The sequence below is a fragment of the Stegostoma tigrinum genome, chromosome 5 (genome assembly GCF_030684315.1).
Source record: "Stegostoma tigrinum isolate sSteTig4 chromosome 5, sSteTig4.hap1, whole genome shotgun sequence".
NCBI classification, from domain to species: Eukaryota; Metazoa; Chordata; class Chondrichthyes; order Orectolobiformes; family Stegostomatidae; genus Stegostoma; species Stegostoma tigrinum.
In genome coordinates this window covers 6619474-6639699 of record NC_081358.1, presented here as the reverse complement: position 1 = coordinate 6639699, position 20226 = coordinate 6619474, and the positions used below count along the sequence as shown (strand labels likewise).

Genomic DNA, 20226 nt, shown 5'->3' with positions numbered 1-20226 from the left:
TCAGAAATTGGCTTGCTGAAAGAAGACAGAGGGTGGTAGTTGATGGGAAATGTTCATCCTGGAGACCAGTTACTAGTGGTGTACCGCAAGGGTCGGTGTTGGGTCCACTGCTGTTTGTCATTTTTATAAATGACCTGGATGAGGGCGTAGAAGGATGGGTTAGTAAATTTGCAGACGACACTAAGGTTGGTGGAGTTGTGGATAGTGATGAAGGATGCTGTAGGTTGCAGAGAGACATAGATAAGCTGCAGAGCTGGGCTGAGAGGTGGCAAATGGAGTTTAATGCAGACAAGTGTGAGGTGATGCACTTTGGTAGGAGTAACTGGAAGGCAAAGTACAGGGCTAATGGTAAGATTCTTAGCAGTGTAGATGAGCAGAGAGATCTCGGTGTCCATGTACACAGATCCTTGCAAGTTGCCACCCAGGTTGACAGGGCTGTTAAGAAGGCATACAGTGTTTTAGCTTTTATTAATAGAGGGATCGAGTTCCGGAACCAAGAGGTTATGGTGAAGCTGTACAAAACTCTGGTGCGGCCGCACTTGGAGTATTGTGTACAGTTCTGGTCACCGCATTATAAGAAGGATGTGGAAGCTTTGGAAGGGGTGCAGAGGAGATTTACTAGGATGTTGCTTGGTATGGAGGGAAGGTCTTACAAGGAATGGCTGAGGGACTTGAGGCTGTTTTTATTAGAGAGAAGAAGGTTGAGAGGTGACTTAATTGAAACATATAAAATAATCAGAGGGTTAGATAGGGTGGATAGGGAGAGCCTTTTTCCTAGGATGGTGACGGCGAGCACGAGGGGGCACAGCTTTAAATTGAGGGGGTGAAAGATATAGGACAGATGTCAGAGGTAGTTTCTTTACTCAGAGTAGTAAGGGGATGGAACGCTTTGCCTGCAACGGTAGTAGATTCGCCAACTTTAGGTACATTTAAGTCGTCATTGGAGAAGCATATGGATGTACATGGAATAGTGTAGGTTAGATGGGCTTGAGATCGGTACGACAGGTTGGCACAACATCGAGCGCCGAAGGGCCTGTACTGTGCTGTAATGTTCTATGTTCTAGATAATGGGAACTGCAGATGCTGGAGAATCCAAGATAACAAAGTGTGGGGCTAGAAGAGCACAGCAGGCCAAGCAGCATCTTAGGAGCACAAAAGCTAACATTTCGGGCATAGAGTGTAGGGTCTAGGCCCGAAACGTCAGCTTTTTGCTCCTGAGATGCTGCTTGGCCTGCTATGTTCATCCAGCTTCACACTTTATTATCCCAAGTTTGGATTGTCCTGTTGAAGGAGCCTTGCAATTGCAGCAATGCATGATAATTCCAGACTTGAGGAACCTCAGTTATAAAAATAGATTGGAGAACTTAGGACTGTTTCCTGAGAGAAAAGATGATCAATGGGAGATTTGATAGAGGCATTCAAAGTAATGATGGGTCTGCACAGAGTAGATGGGGAAAAAGAAACTTCCCACTCATGAAAGAATTAAGAATGAGAAGGCAAATATTTCAAGCCATTGGTAAAAGATGTAAAATTTTTCTTCATGCAATGAGTGCTTAAGGTCCGGATTGTACCGGCTGAGAGGCAGGCTCAATTGAAACAATCAAAGGAGAATTAGACCATTTCCTGAGAAGGAGGTGTAAGTAGAATCATAGGGGGTAGGCTTCCTGATGTTCATGTGATAGGCATCGTCTGACCCAGTTTTCGGGTATCTGTTGTCTCTGAATACTTGGAAGAGGTACTGTTCTTCTTTTTGGCATAGTTCTGTGTTGCTACAGTGTGTTGTTGCCCGTTTAAATAATGTTCTCACGCAACTTCGTTTGTGTGTGTTAGGGTGGTTGCTGTTGAAATTCAGTACTTGGTCAGTGCGTGTGGCTTTCCTGTGTACCTTTGTTAGGGATTCCCCACTTGTCCTGCGTTCCACCATGACGTCCAGGAATGGGAGCTGTTTGTTCATTTCCTCTTCCCTGGTGAATTGGATGCCTGTGAGGATGTTGTTTATTGGTTGATGTGTCTCTGGACTAATAGCTGAAGCGGTGATGTAGGGACTTGAAAGCATGGCCCTTCCACTAATCCAACTGAAACTATGGCTATGATATGTGGACGATACTTTCGTCTTATTAAACAGACCAAACTAGAGGAGACAACCAACCTAACACACACAAATGAAGATCCCTTATCCACTACGGACAGGACCAATGTCATATACAAGATTCCTTGCAAAGACTGTGACAAACAATACATTGGACAGATGGGAAGAAAATTAGCCACAAGAGTACACAACCTTCAACTAGCAACAAAAAGACATGGCCGATACTCACTCATCTCCATCCATAAGGACAAGGGAAGCCACCAGTTCGATGGAGAAAGCACCAGGATCCTAGGACAGGCGAAGCAGAGACAAGCATGGGAATTCCTAGAGGCCTGGTTCTCCACGAAGAAAACCATCAACAAACACATAGACCTGGACCGTATATATACTCCACTGTGAATGAAAACCGGAAGTAAGGTGATTCGGCTCAACGGACCCCAGATTATAAATACCAGGCAGGAAAATACAACAGCACTTTATTGGAGGCTGCACTGATGATGGTGCCCAGCAGAGTAATGAAACATCGGCAGAACGCTCTAGCTCAGCGGGCAAACCAACCACAATTTCTTGAGGTTTTCAGGATCTCTTTCTTCAATCTCATTAACTCCTTCATTTCTTGATATAGCCACTGAGTAACAATGCATTCCGTACTTGTGTTGGTATCTGATGGATTTGAACTCATAAAGAAGCAGAATTAGGAGAATTCGTAATTACTCACTATTTTCGTCATTTATTTAAGCTTAATGCCACACACACAAAGTAAACATTACTTTTATAGCAATAAACACTTATTAAAAAATAACTGATGTACTTCTCTACCCAAAACCTATCACCCTTACTGTTATGTTAGTCCCTAACATGGCATTTGTATCTCAAGGCATTCATGGCATGCGAGATGCTTTGAGATGTGAATCTGTGTGAGTACAGATCTTCATGAAATAAAACTTTCCAATATTATATTAAACAATTGACACATTCATTATAAAAGTAATCCCCACAACACTGCCTTAGCTCCTGAACTCCTGTAGCACTAGGGATAGCAATAAATGGTGGCCAGCTGGAAATGACCACATCTTACAAATGAATTTTGAAAAAGCTTTAAACAAGAGACTCCGCATAAATTTGCAAGTACCTCAGTTTTTTATGCGTACAGGTACAATTTCTGTTGAGGTTGGTTGGCTCGCCGAGCTGGTTTGTTTTTTCAACCCGAGCTACAGATCTACTCCAAAACTTTAGGCACAGTTTCTTCTGTTGAAATGTTTAAAATTATCTGCTTCTCCCTTGTGAAATCTTTCCATGCTTTGCAGATCCTTTCCAACACTTACAGACCCTTTCACCCTTTTCAGACTCATTCCCCCTTTTGCAGACTGGCTTTTGAAGATCCTTACCTCCCTTTCAGACCCCTTTCTCCTTAGGTTCATTTGAGGGCGGTGAGAGGAGGTGTTGGGTGTAGGGTATTGTGTTTGGGTTAGATTGTGAAGTCCCAGCCTTTAAGGCTGGAGAGCTATCTTAAGTTATCTATCCACCAGGAGTCATAGGAAGGAGCTGCTTGGGGTTGGGGGGAAGAAAAGGGCCTTTAGGTATTTTGGGCAGGTGGCAGAAAAAAGATTCAAGGGAATGGGTGGAGGAGGGAGGCTGCAGGGGGTGTGCGGGCTGGGAAATTGCAAGTTGGAAGTGAAATGCTGAAGAAAGAGAGAACAGTTTTGCACCTGTCAACAAAGGAATATTCAACTAGGAGAAAGGAAAACCTGAAACCCTGAGGCAAATGAATGTGGAATTTCAACCTTAAGGCTGCATGCACTCAGGAGTAACTATTTGTTTAAAATTTGGTAGACTAATCAGCCGTTAAATTTAAATCTGATATTGGTAGCAAGGTAATAACTGCTAGCTTAAAATTTCTAAATTTGTGCATTGGCAGTGGAAGTGCATCCTCTGTGACTTCACCAATCTGTGAAAGATTTGTTTCGGCAGATGATATTTTGGGCGTAGAAAAGTGTGACAGTTATATTTGTTCCTAACTTACTTCTATCATTCCATACAAGTTTAAATAGTGTCCTCTTAGAAATTAACATTTTCCTTGTGCTTGGTGGCTTTAAATGTAATGGATCATTGACAATTATTGAGGCTATTGATACAGCTTTTATGGTGGGAGCATAAGTACACCATACGTCAATACAAATAAATCAGAATCTAAATTACACAAATGAATCCTAATAAATGAGCTCGTGAGCATGTGAAAGGAACTTCTGAAAACTAAAAAAAACCGCAAGAAGTGCCTGAAAAGCTGTTTTGTGCACTGCTTATCATGCAGGACAAAGCAGCCTGCTTCATTGTCATTCTGTTTATCAGCACATGCCTGCCCTGTGTACCTTCTACCAGGTTTATTCAGTAGTGGCACTTACTGGTTGCCACAAGAGGGATTATTAATATATTAGGTTCCTATTGCCCCATTAATTGGGTTTGAGGTGGACTGGAAAAATAAGGTTGAGTAATAAGTACTATGGGGCAGGTAATCGTATCCGGTTTCATCATGTTTTATAGTGGTTCTGAGACCTTAAACATGCAATTTGCAATTTTCTTTTAGTAGTCCCATCTCCTTTCAAAATATTTCAACAAGGATTGCTCCAAATGAACTGCAGTTAGCCTGCCATTTTCACTGTAACAGAAAATGATGTAGGTCAATGAAAGCACACTAACCCCTGAGTTGTGAGAATAGTTCCTCAATTCTGAAGTTATTCTGTATAGATGTATGCATAACTTCACAATTTCCTGAAAAACATTTGGTTAGGAAACTAGATCAGAGATTTTAAATGCAATCAGATTAAGACAACATGATAAGTAATACATCTGAAATGTTTTAAAAACATAAATAATGAAAAGTTACTGCTTATTTAGTATTTTGAATTATTAGAGAGAAGCAATGACTTGCAGTTGGAAAATGCACAACATATGCAGTGTTATTCAGATAATTGATTTTTGCAAGAGATTTAACCTGATGAATATTGACTGTTTGAAAAGAAACTTGCATTTAGATATCACATTTCATGTCCACGTAATGTCTCTAAGTGGTTTTGTAACAAATGAAATACTTTCAAAATGTATTCAGTTGTAATGACAGCTAGGTGCTCTATGTTAAGTTGTCACTTGTTGTCCCATCAAGGTTCAAATCAGTCATAGGATATGGTAAGACTGCAACATTTCATTGTGGGCTGAAATGGAAAAAAATACTTTTAAGACAAAGCACTGTGGAAGTGATTACTGCACTTGTAGTTTATAAAGGAAGTCACTGAAATTTATTGTAAGTGGTGTTTTACACTGCTGCTATGTTCAAACAGTTGGGGAGATGAGTTGCAGACAACGTGGCACCAGCAATAATTAGCTGATTTGTTGAGCAGTTGTTACCAGTTGTAGATGACAAGGGCGATCTGCTTGCCAATAACTGTGCGGTTGGCTCCTAGCTAGATCAACATTTGTGAGCATGAACAATAGTCCTAGAAGACTTCAGACCTCCAGTATGGGAGGTGACATGTCTCTCTGCTGTAGAAAATACTTCTAAGTCTGAACAAAGTCAGTTATCGCCTCCCACCAGTTGCTGAAGTCAGTTGCTTTTTAACCAGTAAGTCTTCATAATTTGTGACCCAGTGTTTATGCCTCCTGCAGAGGGGTGTAAAAGAACGTAGGCAAAAAAAAAGCCACTGAAGCAAAATGATTAATTTCAGCAAATGCAGGGGCATTGAGCCACTTCACTAACATTCCCTCCTCTGTCCTCAATGCTAATATATGTTTTAGTCCATTTCTATATATGTCGGGGGTGGGGAGGTTTAAGGGGTTTTAACTAGTACAGTTACATTTCAGCATTGCACAGCTGTTTATCTGTGATTAGAATGTATTGGTAATAAGTAGTTCTGGTTTAATGCAATGGTCCGCATTTTCCGTTAACCTGGGAATCAAAAGACAGGTAAACAGGTGAACTTTATATATTTTGATAAAATCTTGTGAGACCTCTAGGAATAGCAGAGCTTGATTTCAAGTGCATTGAACTCTCTCCACAGATCATGCCAGACCTGCTGATTTTCTGCAGTATCCTTGGTTTGTTTCACACTTCCAGCGTCTGCAGTGTTTTGCTTCTTTCAGGAGAGATGCTATTAATATGCTGCTTTTGGAGGTCAGAGATAATGGGAACTGCAGATGCTGGAGAATCTGAGATAACGAAGTGTGGAGCTGGATGAACACAGCAGGCCTGAGATGCTGTTTGACCTGCTGTGTTCATCCAGCTCCACACTTTGCTTCTAGAGGTCCCCAGCTTCTCTACATTTACAGATACATAACGAACTGCAGCTTGGTCAATCCAAACAGGTGTTAGGTGGTGGACTTCACCAGCTTCAAAATCTCCCCTCCCCCCACCGCATCCCAAAACCAGCCCAGCTCGTCTCCACCTCCCTAACCTGTCCTTCCTCCCACCTATCCCCATCCCCACCCCCCACCCACTAACCTCATCCTGCCCCCTTGACTTGTCCGTCCTCCCTGGACTGACCTGTCCCCTCCCTACCTCCTCAACTACACTCACCTTTACTGGCTCCATCCTCACCTGATTGACTTGTCTGCCTCATCTCCACCTATCTTTTCCTCTATCCGTCTTTGATTCACCTCCCCCTGTCTGTCTATTTATTTGAGCCCCCTTCCCCTCCCACATTTCTGAAGGAGGGTGTAGGCCCGAAACATCTGCTTTCCTGCTCCTCTGATGCTGCTTGGCCTGCTGTGTTCATCCAGCTCTACACCTTGTTATCTCAGATTCTCCAACATCTGCAGTTCCTGTTAGCTGTGTTGTTAGGCAGTCTTTTTTTATCCTGAAGACTTATGGTGCTACTGTCTCCAAGTAACAATCCTACTCTTTTGGGAAGAAACAGTATCGTGCAGCTTCGAATGTACTACACAATTGCTTGATTTTTAAAAAAAATTTAAAACCTGGGCAGCATTGTGGCTCATTGGTTAGCACTGCTAACTCATAGTGCCAGGGAGCAGGTTCAGTTCCTGACTTGGGTGACTGTGTAGAGTTTGCATGTTCTACCCCTGTCTGTCCTCCAGTTTCTTCCCATACTCCAAAGATGTACAGGTTAGGACGAATGACAATGGTAAATATGGGGTTACAGGGCTTTGGTGTGGGTGGGATGCTGTTTGGAGGCTCAGTGCAGACTTGATAGATCAGACTGAATGCCCCCTGAATTGCACCGAAGGATTTCAGTGAATCCTCTTGGTATTTTAACTTTATAATAGTCTGTAAACCATTCCAGTCTTTGTTCCAAACAAAAATATAGTCTTTCACAATGGATTTATTATAAACATCACACAATGTGTGCAGTACCATTCAGTTCAATGCAGGTCTGTTTGAAATGCAACTCAGCATTCACTCCTTCACTTGCTGGCAGTGTGTCTTGGTTGTAATGTTTGCTATGTACATTATACACTGCAGCACTCGCCAATATTAGCTCATGAGCAATTATCTCTTCTGACTTCTAACAAAAGCATCAATCATATGGAAATACCTTCAAAATCACGATCTATCCAAACATAAGACATCGATCGCCATTCCTTTATCTTTGGTTCAGTATGCTGAGATTCCCTATTTTCCAGCACTGTGGAAGAACCCTCAAGAAACTGTCATAGCTCAAGGAGAAAGAATATTTCTCAATGCAATAATGGTAGCCTTGCAAACGTTGATTATCTGCTGAAGATAAATAGACAAATAAGAAAATGTCAGCTAGTTTGTACCTGGTGGTATTTGTGGATGATTGAATGTTGGCCAGCAAACTTGAGAGAAAGCTTCCCCTATGCAAGTGTCTTTGAATATTTTGTGTCATTCTAAACGGACAGATATAAGCTTGATTTAACCTCTCCTCTGAAAAACTTTAGCTCCAGTAATGCAGCTTCCCTCAGTACTTGAGTGATGTATCTGATTCTGTATTCAAATGTCTCTGAAATGGCAAGAAACCAGGGAATATATTAAATCTTACAATTTGGAAGTGATGAGATTGTAGCATTTTGCTATTTTCAATCAGAGGGCATTATGTTGACAAAATTCCATGAACTAGGTAGAATCTGAAAATGTTTGCAAACAATGGAATCTGGAAAAACTCAGCAGGTCAGTCAACATCTTTGGAGAGAAATAGTGTTAACATGGCAGGCCAATTGTTCATTGTGAAACATCATTTGAATTGCTTGTCTCACAGATGTTGTCTGATCTGCTGAGCTATTCCAGCTTTTATTGTCCTTCAATAAAAACCCAAAAGAACAGGAATGCTGTAAATCAAACAAAAACAGAAATTGCTGAAAAATCTCAGCAGGTCTGGCAGCATCTGTGAAGAGAAATCAGAGTTAATGTTTCAAGTCCGGTGACCCTTCCTCAGAACTGATGATGGCTAAGAAAATGTCTGTTGAGCTACCTTCCTGTTCATTATATAAATGAAATAACGTGGGTGCTAGAAATCGAAATGATGTTTAGATTATACCTAATCTGTTGAAGGTTAGTTTGAATACCAAAACATCGCAAAATAATCCGTTAGTTCTGCATTTTTTTTGTAATAAACTTGTGGAATGTGAAAGCAGTCACTCCACCCCTTTAACGCTTCCAGGGGAACTTCTAGCTCTGTCCCAGTTTTTTCTTTCCTTCACTGTCAGTTTTGCTCAGTGGTAGCATTCTTGCCTAAGTCAGGAAGTTCTACACTCAACACAATTCAGGATGAGCACATTATAACAAAAAAAAGCTGACTGCCAATAAAATTAAACTGCCTTATAAAAGAACACAAGAAGAAATCAGAATCACGTCAAAATAAGATGGAACTCTTAAAATGGTTTTAAATCCAATACTGGATTGAGTCCCTCCAAATAGAATTAAGTAATCCAATTAGTCAAATTAACCCAATCCATTGTCTTTAACAGTCAGAAACTGATAACACAAGATAATAGTGTGGAAAATGATTTTACTTCTATAATACAGACCCAAAAAACACAGGAATCTTTAGAACAACTATTACAGACTTGATGCTGAATGAGGCATCTCAGTAAAAATTACGTTTTAGAAGGAAAAGTCTCCTTTTGTACTCAAAAGTCACATGTCTAGGAAAAACTAAAGCTTCATTCTGTTCGTAAAACATTATAGCTACAATTTTTCAGAAAAAATTAATTGGTAAAGTATAAAATATAGGTATTTTAACCTACATTTGGAACTCACTTAGCAATTTATTTACTCATTTTTTGTCCTTAAAACTAGACTCAAGAAGAATGGAGGGAATTTCACACATTGACGAACATTATTTTAAACTTGGAAGGCAACTTTTTCCAAGGGTGCAAAGTAAACTTGACATTGATTTGAACTGTTGGTTTTGAATGCATTCAACGGGACTGCTCTGCTTGAATAACAGAAAAAAAACTAATGGTGCAAGAATAGTGGTCTGCTGGCTTGATCATTTATCATTTCAATAATAATAGGCAAAATTGTTTTAAAACAAAACAAGAAACTAACTATTTGAATTAGCAATGTCATAACCTATGGTGTTCTTAAAATATTTCAAATTTTCAGCAAAAGCCATTATTTGATGGGAGTTTTTTTGTATCAAGAAATTTTTACTAATTACACAATTCAAAAAGCATAATTCAAGCTATTAACTAGTACCAAATCTTGCACCAACAGAAAAAGAAATTGCCTCCTGCTGGCTTTTTGAATCATTTAATTCAAATCAATGGGTAAGATAGCTTTTCTTTTCTTCCCTGACCAAAATGAAACTTTAATTAACATGAGTAGACTTCAAATGCCTATTTTTACATTTGAGAAATTATGTTTATGAACAAAATTAGCTTGTTGATTTTTAGTAAACAAAAATTGGTCCAAGTAAGCTCATATCTACAAACAACTATTTCAAATGTAAGCACAAAACATTCAACTTTAAAACAATGATTTAACATCATAAAAAGTTCAGGTAATCTACATCCATGTAGGTAAATGACATATTACAATCATTTTACACTGTTTTCCTCTAAGTTATTTTTGTAAATCAAAGTAAAATTTCAAATTCAACAACCTTTTACAAAATGAGCCAATAACCATGATAAATGAAGTCTTAAAGCAAATACAAAAAAAAATGAAGGTTCATACATCCACTACGAGGCACTGTCTTTTTGAGACAAGACACTGAAAAAGAGAGTTTCAGTAGAGATGAGTTTTCTAAAATTGTCCAAGTTAAAAAATGACCTTTCATTTCGGTCAGAGATGATGCTGTTTAGATGCTTAAGAAGTGGTTGAGATGTTTTGCAGTTCATCAAGTGGCTGAGTGGTTAGCACTGTTGTCTCACAACATGCCAAGGACCCAGGCATGATCCCACATTCGTGACTGTCTATGTGGAGTTTGCACGGTTTCCTCTCACAGTTGAAGGATGTGCGTGCTTGGTGCATTGGCCATGCTGAATTGCCCCAGTGTTCAGGCATATGCAGACTGGGTGGATTAGCCATCGGGAACACAAGGTTAAGTGGTAGGGTAGTGGGGTGGGCCGGAGTGGTATGGTCTTCAGACAGTTGGTGTGGACCCGATGGACCGAATGGCTTGCTTTCGCACTGTAGGGATTTTATGAACTCTGATCAGGAAAATGCCCTTCTATCTGAATAATAATTTTCAAGGATGAGCATTCTTTTCTGACTCCAAGGACCGCCATATTAATCACAAAGGTAAAAAACTAATTTGTAAATTAGTTGTAAAAAGAATTTGAAAAATAACCAGACCATCTTAGAAAAGGGACACTGTACCTTATTGTCAACATTTAAAACAGTTTAAAAAGACTAGTCTTTAAGGAAGGTTCTTGCAATGCAAATACTGAATTCCATAGAAGTATAAAGCAAACTAATAACTATTCATGATATACAAGTATTGGAAAATACAAAATGATGTGTACATTCAATCAGCATTATCTGAGGCACAAACGATAAATGAATGCTGGTATACAATGAAATTCTGATCTCCTTCTGTGCACCCAGTATACATATTTGATTTCATGTTAATGCTTTCGCTTTTTCTTGGTGCCCTTCCTCCTTTTCTTAGAGCGTAATTCATCAAAGTTTTCTTGCCTGTCTTCTAGGCCTTCTTCAAAATCAGCTGCGCTCTGGTTAGCTTCAGCTCCTGGCAAAATATTGTTGTGTGCATTAGAAATTTAATGGAATAACAAATTGATAGAAATGCACATGGTTAAACATGCCATGAGGGAGCCTCCAGCCAGAGACATAAGGTGAAGGCACAACAAGGATATTCTTCCAAAGGCAACTGACATTTCATGTAGATTGAAAATCTCAATTGAATAACATTGCCATTTGCAGTTATATGTCTGCAATCAGGGATGGATGTTCATAATGCAACTGACAACTAAGTTATGGATTCCAGCAACAACCTGGAGCATATTAGCCAGGTAACACCCCGTTACACTTGAGAAACTGTTACCAAACGAAAGAGCAGCAGTAATGCAATATTTTCAGTGTATAATGTGACTGGCCTGACTTGAAGCCGGTTAAGCCAATTAGTTGTTGACACTACGTATATCTTTGTTCAATGTTTCGTCTTGCTGTAACTTAAGGCAATTTATCACATGGAATGCAGAACTTGAGCACTGCTGACAAAGACGCTTTTGAAATTTTCCACATTATTGCATCTATCCAGATGAATCCAATGTAAAATTTCATAGGCAGCAACAATTCATAATACATGCAAATATGGTGCTGATTGGCTACTGTATTGCACTGGATGTCTTGCCAACCAATCAATGCCGTCTTCTCTTTCTGTATAAATTGTTGCACCCTCTGCTGTTTTTGCAACCGTCCTGGTCAGTGTAAGACAAAAAGCTTTGAAGCAAATCTCTTTATATCACATTTGTTTAAGACATCCCAAGGTAACAGCTAGTTTGCATGCAGCAAATTCCCACAAAAAGCAAGCAGATAAATGATAGCTGTTTTGTCAAAAACTGGTCTTCAACCAGTACTGATTTTAAGTATTAGTCAGAAATTCATATTAATCGTAAAGGAAAGGGTTAATCCAAATTAATCAAATCTGCCATTGGAATACTGTACGTTTTTCGACACTTACTTTGATGTAGCTTTTAGGTTATTAACTTTTGCTATGCAGGTTGGTATAATACAAGATACTGACAACTGAACATTTGAACTGAGATTGATTGTATGACACTGATAAATTTATTTTGAAATTAATCACTACTTAAGACCATAAGACATAGGAGTGGAAGTAAGGCCATTCAGCCCATCGAGTCCACTCCACCATTTAATCATGGCTGATGGGCATTTCAACTCCACTTCCCTGCACTCTCCCCATAGCCCTTAATTCCTTGTGAGATCAAAAATTTATCAACCTCTGCTTTGAAGACATTTAACGTCCCGCATTACTGAAGACTTTACAAGTATCCCTAAATTACAGTGAGATTGTGTAACAACTAGATAGATAACACATCTCTCAATAGGGCTTTCTGGATGAGAAAAAGATCCAGATTCAAATAGCACAGAATCAAAGGTAAAGGGAGGAATTCAATGGCCATAGCAGACTGCCTGTCCACTGGCTCCTTGTTTGTTGTTGCGGTCCTGGCTCCATCAGGGATAATGTGTCTCTGGACCTGTCTTTGCAAAGTAACTACTCATCTCAGAGGTTTGCCAACCAACAAGATGTAAGCAGCTCTCCAGCACCATTAGCGCAGCTGGGTTGCATTCGCCATTGCCAGCAGTGCAATAGGGCCAATAAGTAGGATAGGCAGCGGCAAAGTAAGTTGCAGGGTTACAGAGGAGGGAGTGAGATCTCTGTCAAGTATTAAGAGCTGGGAGAGGGTAAAGGGCTAAGAGCTGTGGCTTCCTGTCAGTGTCTTTATTTCTGTGGCCAGGATCCACTGTTGAGCTCAGGATGCCTGAGAAAAATGTCACAACCAACCTTCCCCCACAAACAGCTGCAGGCCAGCATTTACTTGGCTGTTTGTCCACACTGTGTGGTCCCCACCCAACGATGGTGTTAAATACCAGTGCTGGTGGGAACTTTGTCCTTGACCCTTAGGGCACTGGAGCTAATTGGGGGATCGGAGAAACTGACAGGGTCTCCACTCTGTCCCATTACAGAAATCCTCCCCATCCATCACTCCGCTTCCCATCTCCCAGTTCACCTCGTGGGATGCATTAAGTTCGCCCTGCATACAAGTGAAAGTTTCACTTAACGGGACAGCAATTATGTGTAACAGCTGCAAAATATTAATAAGATACAGTAAGGGAGGTATACTAATATCATTATTCCAATGGGACAAAAAAAAACTTAATAAAGAAAGACCTTATTAACTGAAGTAATCAAAAAGGTAAATTAGATTTTCCTTATATGAAGCTGTTATTTTACTTTTAGCATTATGACATAATGCGGCAATGTGCAGATTGTTGTGTAGCTGTGAGAGAGAAATACATGTAAAGTAACAGACTTAAGTGAGACTTTTTTTCCCCATTCACAGGATGCGGATATAGCTGGCTAGGCCAACACTTATTGCCCATCGCTAATTGCTCTTGGGAAAGAGGATTGAAAAACACTTAATCAGCCAAATTATTAAGAGCAGGACTGTAGTTCAATTAAATCCCTAACAAACCAATGTGGTTGTAAGTTGCCTCTGTTAAGTATGAGTTGCATGTACTGTATGTGTAATAACTTTACGATTGCTCAATCTATTATAAGAGCCTTACTGGTTTTACTGAACACTAAACAATGTTATAATAACATGATTTAAGATAATTATCTTAAAATAAACATTTTATAACAGCCATCGTATAGAACTGTGCCAAAACAACCAAAGCAGCCAAATTAGAATTACTTCTTGTGTGATTAACTACTGTTAGTTATTTAAACATACCATCATCAGTGTGGCAGAGTAATTGATTCTGTCGCATGTCAGCTTCATTTACAATTTCCTGAAGCATGTCAATTTTCTCTGATAATATTTCTTCACCTAAGGAATATAAATGGACAAACAATTGAATTATATCGATATCCCGTATATCCAACACTAAATTAGTACTTAATAAAAAACAAAAGACCTGCGAATACTGTAAATCCGAAACAAAAACAGAAAATTCTGGAAAAGTTCAGCAAGTCTGGCAGCACTATTGGAGTGAAGTCAGAGTTAATGTTTCGGGTTGAGTGACCCTTCCTCAAAACTGATTAAGTTAATAGTCTTTTGGTTGAGTAAGACACCAAATCAAGGACTATGTTTTAATGTTACTTCCTCCCATTATCCTGCAAATAGCCCTCAGATCAGAGGAATGGGCAGAAAATTGTTCCCACGTCTCTCCAGTACTACTCCAAAGCTGAACATGCTTGGTAAAACACGCCCATGGTGATAGGCTGTGCTTTTTGCTCATCTTTCCCACAGGATGATACTTAATCTGCACTGCCCAATATTGCTACAACTTTAATGAGAAGACTCAGCAAAATACCACCCGGTGCACAAAATAGCCACACTTAGCTAATCTACTATGGGCATGTGCAGATTATTTCTGACAAAGACTTATTCCAAACTGGATTCAAATTGGGCTTATTGTTATATTCATGCACACCAAATACTTTGTGACAAAGTTTTGGTGAGATTCCATCTGAATAACTGTCTCTCATCCTGGTTCCTTTCTCCACCTACACCTCAGGAAACATAATCATACAAATTCAACTACAGTGATCCTTGACATACGTTCTTACATCAATCCAGGCTTATGCTTTGAGTTCAGAGAGAATCCAAGCCAGTGTTTAAAATGATTAAGGGTAGCAAGACAAGAGACAAAGTAACAGATTGTCTGAGATGGTGTGCCTCGTAGAAGCAGAGGCCAGCCATTTAAATTAGTAAGCAAGCACAGGAGGTTGAATATGCAGAATTTTATTTGTCCGAGAGTCTGAAGGATCATTTACTTGAGAGGCAGCAGCAAGCAGTAACTTCTTGCAATCCTTCCACAAAACAGGAAATAATTATTTTGGCTTACTTAATCATCAGATCATGCAAAATGGAGTAAGGTAATTTGACGTTTTGTGCCCGTATTGGCTCCACAAAAGAATGATGTGAGTCCCATTCCAGAGCTTTCTGCAGAGCCCTGCAAACTTTGAAAATATACTATTTTCCTTTTGAAAGCTACAATTGAATCTGCTTCTACCAAGCTTTCAGAAAATGCATTCAAGATCATTAAAAACTTGCTGGTTTAAAAATGAACTTATCCCGTTCGTGGATCTTTTGCCAATTTAAATCTGCGACCTCTGATTATTAATTCTCCCTAAATAATGCTTATTTTCAGCACCTCTATTCAACATCACCCAAATGCTTTGCTCCAAGAAAGGCAATCGTGGCTTCTCTCATTAAAAAAAAAACTGTTCCACTGGAGTTATTTTAATTAAGAAGTTTAGACACGCTAAAACACATCTTGGGCAGTTGGGACTTGAACCTGGATCTCCCGGTCCAGAGGTAGGGGTATTATCACATGACAAGATGATCCCTCAACAGTTATTAACTTTTCTATAAATGGAACACAGCACCTACATTTAAAGGGATTGGTAAAAGAACCTAGGGGAAGAGAGGAGGAAAATTATTTTGAGGCAGCACATTGTTAAGTTTTGGAGCCCAGTCCCTATGAGAATGATGGAAATAAGTTCATGAATCATTTTCAACATTGAGATGTAGGTATGTATGAAAACTTTTAAAAAATGCAGGGACTGTGTAAAGTGCAAGGGAATTAACAGGTCTTCAGTGATGAGACAAAGGATCTTGACTTCTGCACTCTTAAGATTCTACATTTAAGCTATAAGCAATAACTAGGCAACTACTAAATAGAACCTTAAGAAAAACAGTGGTCAGACTAATTGACTTCTCATGTTTTTAATAATGAAAATAAGTTAGCTAATTCTGAAGAGAAGTAGATTACCGTTTACCCAGGCCTTCTGATTGTAGATAATGTCGATCAAATTTCTAATCTCATTAATACTGTCCTGCAGTTTTCCAGACATCACTTTTGATAGTTCTTTAAATGTCAAGTAATCGGTTGCCTTTTCCTCAAGAGAATGCAGCATACATCTGCCTTTGCACATGACAGGCTCCACAGATACCCCGAAGTAGGTCAAATAAGCATTGTAGGCAGCTTCTTTCTTTATATGCTCTTCGACTCTGATGTGGGTTTCAAAACAATTATTCACATATAAAGTTTCACGTTCCTCTTCATCTTCATTGTCTTCCCAGTTTTCTGAGATATGGTTAGCAGCTTCATCACGTTCCTGCTTTCGACATAAATCAGCATAGCTCTTAGAAAATCTCACTCCACAAATATCGCACTGTGTCTTATCTACATAGGCCTCTTTGAAGTTGCTGGGAGCCTCAGTCTTCGGTTGGATAGTATCTGAATCGGTTTGCGTCAAGAGTTTTAGCAGGTACCCGCATGCATTAATTACATAAACTACACACTGCCATTTCCGTCTCAAATTTGCTATCTTTTGCAATTCAAAAGCCATGTCCTGGAGGTGTTCATCCTTTTCTTCAAGGTATAGAGCATTGTCTGGAGCATTGTGGTCTTTCTCCAGAATGTGTGCAATTTCATAATTTTTTGTCCAATATTCACTAATAAATCTTTTAGCTTGAATGTTCTGAAAGTAAATACCCAGCACTGAACCAGGGCCAGAGGGATGATCCCATTTCCAGAAGCAGTCATGCAAATATTCATCATCTCTCACCTTCAGTAACTCCTGAAGGCTCACCACCACATCATTAACACTTTGTGCTCTATTAACGTTTTCAACAAGATCTATGAGCCTCGCTGGAACCTTTGATCCATGGTATTGAGTGAGTTTTCTCAACTGTTCCTCCACTTCATAGAAACTAGATCTGATCATCGTTTCCACCGAACATTCTTCCAAAATATATCTTGCATTTATCAACATCACCACTCCCAGAACTGCTGTCCTCTCAGCTTCTCCTGAAGTAGTATAATCTGGATCACTGAAAGCATCCAGAAGTACATTGAAGTCTCTGCTCTCCCCACCACACAAGACACTGATCAGGTAAGTCAGATGTTTCTTCATTCTATAAATGACTTTGGGGACGTCCTTCGGATTGAACTCACTTATGATGTTAAATGCATCTTGGGACTTTCTGTGTTTGACATTAACTTTGAACATGAAGTTCCAGTAATGAATTAGAGCTATAAAGCTCCTTGGGAGACAAACAACAAGGTTCTTCTTGAAACGCATAAGGATGCAACAACACAAAACAAACTGGAATTCAAGCAGTGACACGGTATTTGCTATACTCGGGATGAGGAGACGAGCACGACCATATCTCTTAATTAGTACGTTCATGAACCGGAAAAAGTGGTGAATACATTTCTCTGGGTCAGCATGTTCATAAAAATCCTTCACAGACGTAACTAGAAGTCTGAAAATACATAAATGTAACGTGTTAGTAGGCAACATTCCACGCTTGCCTCTTAGACCTGTTCTCCTTTTGTCTCTAACATGTGAGCCTCCTTCACATTTCTTTCGCTCAGAGCCATATTCGTGCTCAACTTTGGAGAGCAGATCTTCAATTTTCTTGGGATAGTCACAAGTCAGAAGATAAACCTGTTGGACCTGTACCCACAAATCTATGGATTCTCTTCTTTCCTCTACTGCGGAACATTGAAAACAATGAGATATGTACTCCCGCAGCACAGATTTGAAGCTGTGAAATTGAATCACCTTTACTAATCCCAAAATCTCTTGGCAAACAACAGGGCTTTCGGACATGACCCTCTGGTGAAAATGTTTTGGGTAAAAAGCTTTCAGCAGAGGGGTACATAAAGCATATGGGTCTCCAGTGAGAATATCTTCAATTTTCTCAACTTCTGGAAAGGTGTCTTTAGAATAGAAATCTTTGGCTTCCAGCAATATTCCATTTAAAACAGTCAAATACACCTTGGCATTAACTGAATATTTTGCTTCATATCTTTTCAAAGGCCTATGATAATCTTGACAGGAAGGAGATTTACAGGCTAAGCCACAGATAAACTTTGGACAAATATCTGGAGTATTCTGTCCCACTGACTTGATTTTATCAGCAAAGTCACAAAGGTGATGCAGAAAGTGCTTCTGTAGCAAGATCCTAATTTGTTTGATTTCGCATTTGTAAAAATTGCCTTGCTTTTCACTTAGATCCAAGTCAAAATCCAGCTGCAAAATTCGCACTCCTTCATACAATGGAATTCTGCCATACTTGGCATCTACTGGCAAAATTCCAAAAAACGCATAGCAAGCTTTGACCATGTCTTTCTCTGCATTGTTCTGAGGATTGTCCAGTGCTTTCACCAAACTCATCAACATTTCCAGACAAGTCAATGATTGTTCAAAGTCTGACAAAGCCTTAGGGTCTCTCTGCAGTAAGAAAAAGAGGCTCTCCACAGCTCCAGCGCTGTTATATTCATCGACAAAAATCTCAAAAGCTTCTGTAATCACCTTTGTCTCTCTATTTAGAAGACCCTTCAAGAGCATAGCTTCTGCTATATCAGACGACTGCTGTTTTCTGATTTTGAGGAGTCTGGTTGCTTCATCCAGCATATCTTGGATGCTTTCTTTGTCTGAGGCACTTATCTCTTCTCCTTTACTCTCTTTGAGTAGACTCACTCGGACTGCAGCAATGAGGCACTCAGCTTGAAATTCTTTCTTATTTGAAAGTCTTGCTGCTTCTTGAAGCTTTCCGTGTTCTCGCATCAAAATGGCAGCTTCTTCCTCCCGGCTCTGGCTTTTCAACAGCTCAGCTGCTTGAGACAAACACTTGTTTGATTTGAGGAAAAACAGCTGGTCTTCAGGATCAAGATAATTCAGAGAGGCTGTCATTTCAGTGAGTTTATTCTCCCTCAGAAACATGGCAGCAGCCTCTAGACGAAACTGCTCTGCAGAGTATTTAAGTTTTACAGAAGGCTGAATGTCTTTGTATCTAGAAATTAAAAGCAATGAGATTTATACATTAGTAGTTACCTTTTGGGATCTATCGGTCTATAGCATACAAGAATGAATGGTTAACACAGTAAATGCACTTGCATTCAGAAGATGCTGCCAACAACTGGAACTGATGGTAGAGAAATTGATATCATAGTCTTAAAATAGTTGGCAGCAGATAAGCTGAAAATGTCACAGATGGTCCAGATGGACACAGTTTTACATGACTTGGGAAAATAAGGGTGATAGCAGCAAAGGCTCAAAGCACAGACTTCTGAAACTCTTTGAATATGGCAATGATGGCAGAGACAGGAAAGTTGCAAAGATCAGTGCCTATTCAAAAAAAAAGGAATCAATACCTAATTACTGAACAGTCTAACATTAGTGATTTCACATTACCTCAAAATGACAAACTGGGTTTATTACTTAGAAGAACATTTAATAAGTTTTAGTTGAAGACAAATCAGTTTTGACTAACTTGATTTGCGTTCTTTGACAAGGTAATGATGAGGGTTGACGTTGAGCACATACACTTCACATGACCTTTGAGAAAGTGGTACACAATAGACATGCCAGCCAACTGAAGCTCGGTGGGATTAAAACATGCAGTGGCAGCACAGGTACAAAAATGAAGTAGTGTGTAGAACTATTGCTTCACAGACCAGAGGAAGTGTAATCTGGTTTCTAGCAATAATTTTTTTAAATTAAAATTATTGCTCTTATCAATTTATTAATAACGTGGATTTGGATATCAGTGCAATGTTTGGAAAAGTCATAAGCAATGAGGATGACAGCAGGCTTCAGGAAGTCAGAGTGGTGAAATAAACAGACATACGGCAAATACATTACAAATCAGTGACGTGGCAAGTGATTGTTTTTTGGAAGAAAAATTTAGGAGAAACAATATAAACCAAGAAGTTAAAGCTTTAACAAGGATGCAACAGGAAAGCGAGCTGGGGATTAAAAACAAAAATCTTTGCTCTGGAATTGAACAACTGCAGTTGCCAGATATCTGAAAAGTAAACAGAAAATGCTGGAAGCACCCAACAGGTCGGATGGCATCTGTGGTGAGAAACGGATGAATGTTTCAGGTCATTGTTGATGGCTGCTGTGACTTTTGTAATAACTAATTCAGTA

General features: G+C 39.5%; 1 protein-coding gene across 3 annotated transcripts in view; it reads right to left on the bottom strand.

Annotated features, from left to right (window-relative positions):
- Positions 1-9049: 9049 nt before the first annotated feature.
- The window catches only part of LOC125451825 (TPR and ankyrin repeat-containing protein 1-like), a 93365-nt gene continuing 82188 nt past the window's right edge, over positions 9050-20226 (bottom strand). For 2 of the 3 annotated variants that reach the window (XM_048529451.2, XM_048529452.2), the window contains exons 23-25: positions 16053-19087; positions 14006-14101; positions 9050-11253 (exon numbers count right to left, since the gene is read on the bottom strand). In XM_048529451.2, coding sequence (XP_048385408.2) covers positions 11132-11253; positions 14006-14101; positions 16053-19087 — 3253 coding nt within the window. In that variant the 3' untranslated portion in view covers positions 9050-11131. The remainder of the gene's footprint in view (positions 11254-14005; positions 14102-16052; positions 19088-20226) is intronic. The other variant, XM_048529453.2, reaches the window with a different exon arrangement.